At 56.7% G+C, this 5322-nt stretch overlaps 1 protein-coding gene across 1 annotated transcript; it reads right to left on the minus strand.

Annotated features, from left to right (window-relative positions):
- Nucleotides 1-221: 221 nt before the first annotated feature.
- On the minus strand, nucleotides 222-5041 carry CHST7 (carbohydrate sulfotransferase 7). Its single transcript, XM_015851179.3, has one exon. The coding sequence runs from the start codon at nucleotides 2966-2968 to the stop codon at nucleotides 1571-1573; it is 1398 nt and encodes a 465-aa protein (XP_015706665.2). The 5' UTR covers nucleotides 2969-5041; the 3' UTR covers nucleotides 222-1570.
- Between the last annotated feature and the right edge of the window lie 281 nt (nucleotides 5042-5322).

Raw genomic sequence — 5322 nt, forward strand, 5'->3', positions numbered from 1 at the left:
CGTTTTACGGGGCCTTCTCATAAACTCTCACGCCCCAAATACAAAACAGAAATTGCACTTGCTGTATTTTCATACGCTTTGCAGAACAGGGCCCTTCTCACGGCATACACACACACGCACACACAACTAGACTGGGTCCTAAGAGAACAGCTTGGGGTGAGAAAGGAACTGAACGAAGCACTGACAAAGGGAAATCACAGAAGGAAACGAGCTACAATAAATTAAGGTTGGCCCTAACACACTGGCATGTTGTACAGCGCAATACCCAAAGCATGAAAAACTACAACACAGTACAAATGTTTCTTGTATGACAACGCAACTCCTGTAAGCATCCTGCATTTCTAGCACTTTATGTAAGCATGGCTTTGTTCTGAGCCTGGATTATCCTCCATCTGAAGCTCATGTTCTCACTTCGTGCTTGAGGATCGCATGGCAACGTCTCCACAGCTTTGTGTACTCCCAAGGTGCCTTTTAGCTGCTGTCAGATTGGAACGGACCCAAGAGCAGATCCTAGAAAGTTACAGTGAGTGCCCACAAATCACTATTCAACCTCCTGTCCCCAAGGAAGCAACAGTAAAAAGATACCTGCATATACACACACATGCACACCCTCCTCATACAAGCCCCAGGATGTCCACAGGAAAACAACACCTGAACATCCAAAATGAAACTTAAGGATGTGCTGCAGTTTGGTTGGTTGGGTTGGTTTTTGTTCCCTTCAATATAGATTTTGACTTGGGGACTTCTATTGCCAGGCTGGATTTGCCCGGCCTTGCGTGGCAGCCTTTGCTCTGTCCACGTGCAGGAGCTACAGCTGAGAGGATGTTGTCACTGGGAGGGGATGTGAGCACGGGAGCCCCATGCAGCTCATTGTCTGAGCCAGGAAGCAGGGACAGAAAGGCATTCCCTCAGCTGCTTCAGGAAACAAAATGGAAATGTCAAGCATTCGACTTCCAGATAAAGTCACTCCCATAGGAATCTGCAAAAAAAACCCACATTTGCCACTGGTATCACGTGTATCAGAACACTTTGCTTTAAAAAAATATTACAGTCTACTTCAGGAAAGTGCAGACTTTCTGGAACTGATGTCCTCAAGACACAGAAGCAGACAGATGCTCACGTAGTGTTCTGAGGGCAGGGCTGCAGGTGGGGGCTGAGGGAGGTGCAGGCAGTGCCTGTCCCACAGCTGGAGGGCAACCAGGCCACGGGCACAGCGTGGGCAGCCAGATCCCACAGGGAGCTCCCACAGATGCTTCCTTCACGCGTTGTAAGAGTGATACAACAGAACCAGATGTGTTTTATGCTCCGGTAGGGGTGATGCCTGGAGTCTTTGTTTTTATCAATCCGATACAAGTTTGAAGTACTTACAACTGCTGGTACATCAGTGTCACGTCCATTAGGCCTTGGAGCGTCGTCCACAAAGACGACGAAGGTGTCCCTACGAAACACCTCAGAACTCCTAGAAGAGCATCCCTGCTGTCCCCTCAACGCTTGGCGGCCCCTTCAGAGCAGGTGCTCACATCTCAGTGCTCTCTTCGCCCCTCGCTGCCATACGGTCCCCATCCATCCCCTACCGCCTCTCCCCGGCACTGAGCGGATAGGCGAGCAGGCTCATGGCCTCGCCGCACGCCGCCTCCACCTGCCGCACCTGCTGGCGGCTCAGCCTTTCCCTCCATGCGTGCACGGCCTCCCGAGCGTCGCGGGCGGAGATGAGGAAAGGTCGCTCTGAGGAGTAGGCGGCACCTCGGGTCATGTTGACCACGAACGCCTCCATGGCGGGCGGCACGGGCAGGCCGGCGAAGCGCAGCAGGCGGCGCAGCTGAGCTCGGGGCTCCCGCACCAGGTCCTCGTAGCGGAGCTGCGTGTAGCGGCGGCGCAGGGCGGCGGGGTTGCGGCGGGCCAGCAGCAGGTCTCGGAGCCACGCCTGGCAGATCACCTCCAGCGCTCCGCCGAGGAACAGCTCGGCGCGGTGCTGCGCGGGGGCCCGCCCGGCGCCCAGCAGCCCCAGGCCGGGCGGGAGCGGGGGCTGCTGCGGTCGGGGCGGCCCGCGGGGCTCGGCGGCGCGGTGCCGGCTGCGCAGCACCTGGATGCTCTCGCGGAGCAGCGCCTGCTTGGCCTTCAGGCGAGAGTTGTGGACGGCGCGGGGGTCGCGGAAGAGCTGCACCACGCGCAGGTTGAGGCCGGGCTCCCGCAGCAGCGGCAGCAGCGCGCCCAGCTCCAGCAGCCGCACGTCCTTGATGACCACCACCGGGTACTTGCGGCACTCGGCCTCCAGCTCCCGCAGCGCCCGCGGCGGGCAGCGCCTCTCGCAGGCGGCGCCGTCCACCAGGCCGATCTCCCGGCGGGGCAGCGGCGCGGCGGGGCAGAGCGGAGCCGAGCAGATGACCTTGTTGGTCCGCCAGCCGAAGATGCCGGCCGTGGTCAGGTTGGCGGCGGGCGGAGCGGCGCCCAGCGGGTCGCGGGGGGCGGCCGGGGCGGCGTAGAGGCGCAGCACGGAGAAGTCGCAGCGGAAGAGGGAGCGCAGCATGTCGCGCAGGGCGCCCTGCAGGCTCAGCGCGTCGCCGGGGTACAGCGCCTGCCACAGGTGCCACATGGGCTCGTAGAGGTAGAAGACGTCGGGGTGCTGGTTGAACAGCTCCCCCAGGAACGACGAGCCCGTGCGCCATGTGGCGTGCAGGTAGATGTGCCGCTTGCCCGCCCCGCTGCCGTTCCCCGCCGCCGCTGCCTCCTCCTCCTCCTCGTCGTCGTCTCCGGGCGGCGGCGGGCGCTGCTCCCAGCCCCACTCGCTCAGCGCCTCCTCCAGGCTGGGGCAGCGCCGCAGCAGCGGCTCCTCGTCCGCTCTCGCCCGCCGGGCTCCGTAGTCCAGCACGTAGGGCACCAGCAGCAGCAGCAGCAGCGTGTAGAGCGCCAGCAGCAGCGCCAAGCGGCGATGCTCCCCCCGCCAGCACCACCGCCGACGGCCCTTCATGGCGGGGGGCAGCGGCCCGACAGCGAGCGGCAGCCGCCGAACCGGCTCTCGGGGAAGGAGGCGAACGAACGCTGGGCGGCGGGGGGGTGGGCTCGGGGCGGCCCTCCCGCAGGGAGCACGCCCACGGGCAGCCCGGACACGGCCGCCGCCTCACGGCGCAGCGTGGAACCGCCGCACCTGCCCCCGCCGACACGCTGCCCCGACCTCGGGGCTGTGCCGAGCCGACGGGAGACTCCGCGTTGCTGCTTCTCCACCCCAACGCCCGCCCAGCACAGGGGGAGTGTCGGCCGGAGCCGGGGGGGCGGGCTGGGAACTGCGGGCTCCGTGAGCTGTCCGGAGAGAGAACGAGCCGCAGCGATGCGAAGAGTGAGAATGGCTGTTTAGAGGCGGCGCTGAGTAAACGGCAGCTATTCCAGGCTGCTGTGGGTTTCAGAATCACAGAATCACAGAATGACCCGGGTTGGAAGGGACCTCAAGGATCATGTAGTTCCAGCCCCCCTGCCTATCTGTCCCCCTCCTCTGCTTAACTACCTGGGGACACGGTTCTACCTCTTCATGCTCAGGGTGTCGCGTCTTTTAGGCTGCTAAGAGCAGATTAAATACATCTCTTCATCCGAGATGGGAGTCAATGAAAGGTTGACTTCGTGTATGCAGCTGGGGGTTGGAGCAGCTGATCTCCAGAGATGTTCTCCTTTCCAACCCCTGTAGTTCTGTGTTTGGAGTGCTTAAATTCCAGCGCTCGGCATCAAAATGCACAGCACACCTGCAGGTACTCACAGGTGGATCCCAATCCTGTGTTCCCGTGCAGGGTCACCAACCAGCAGACCAGGCTGCCCAGAGCCACATCCAGCCTGGCCTTGAATGCCTCCAGGGATGGGGCATCCACAACCTCCTTGGGCAACCTGTGCCAGTGCATCAGTACCCCTATGTTAAACTTCCTCCTAATATCTAACCCAAACCAGCCCTGTCTCAGTTTAAAACCATTCCCCCTTGTATTATCACTATCCACCCTCATTAACAGCCGTTCCCCCTCCTGTTTATATGCTTCCTTCAAGTACTGGAAGGCCACAGTGAGGTCTCTCTGCAGCCTTCTCTTCTCCAAGCTAAACAAACCCATTTCCCTCAACCTTTCTTCATAGGAGGGATGCTCCATCCCTCTGTTCACCTTAGTGGCCCTCCTTACTTCAGATATATTGGGTAACATAAGAGGGATACAAAGTGATGCAGAAGAAAAAGCATGTGTCTGCCCTGCCCAGGTGGGGAGCCAGCCGCCTGCCTGCTAACACTCTCTTTGACCTCTGCAAAACGAGTGTTAAAGACTCGGCTTCCTGCAGTTTATGGTGTGCTGAGTGAGGAGATGGAGACAACTCGACTCCTGGGTTCCAGAACAGAATAATGTACAAAAATCTGAAGGGAAATTCTGCCCCAACATATATTTCCCTATTTAGGTTCACTGTGGCTTTGGGCTTTTTAAATGCTATTTAAAGGGAGGCGATCTTCCCCCATTAACCTTTTTTTTCCCCCTATGATTCATAAAGACACTATTTAAATAGATGATCTTCATTTTCTTCCAAGAGCATGATAACTCGGTGTGTGAGAAAGGCAGACATTCTTTGTTCATACACGAAGCAGCCTGGCTGGCATCTGACTTCTGCCATTTCTTGGTGCAAATTCTTTGTTTCATACTGTTTTATAAAGAAAAAGAGGGACAAAATCGACACGTTCTGCATAGTTTAGTGTAGCAGTATTTCCATTCTGGTTTCCAAATTTGTCACTGAAAGCACTGGCTGTTTTTAACCTGATATAGCATCGGCTTCCTGTGTATTATCTCTCTAACTTGATTTTTGCTCTTCCATCTCCCACAGCTCTTTCAGCTGACAAGAAAGCCTGTAAATGTTGGAACGCAGTGCTTCAGCCCCAGAATCATTTTTATCATCTCAGCAGAGGTTTTAAAATAGAACTAGTTCCCTCTGTATCTGTTCATTTTTTGGATCGTGCCTGCTCTTGTCATTTTCAAAGAGCACTTTGTGATCAAAAATAGGCTTGATTATCTGATAAAATTAAACGTGCTTTGCAAGAGGAGCATTGGCCTCACACATCCTGGCTGCTAATGAACACCGTGCTTGCAAACACTGTCATTACAGACTTCAGCCAAAAGGAAGCCCGTGGTTAATGACGGCTTTCAAAGCTTAAAGCAGCCAACAAGCTCGGACAACTTTTTTTTTGTGTAACTGTTTTTCACTTTTTTGGAGGTTCTTAGTCATCGGGGGTTTCAACACGTGAGGCAGTACGTGCTTTGCATACAGGACCGGTCTTAATAGGTCACAGTTAGGAAGGAGTGCGTTGAGAGTAGC

This window comes from Coturnix japonica, chromosome 1 (genome assembly GCF_054131305.1).
Source record: "Coturnix japonica strain WE chromosome 1, WE-NBRP24, whole genome shotgun sequence".
Classification (NCBI taxonomy): domain Eukaryota; kingdom Metazoa; phylum Chordata; class Aves; order Galliformes; family Phasianidae; genus Coturnix; species Coturnix japonica.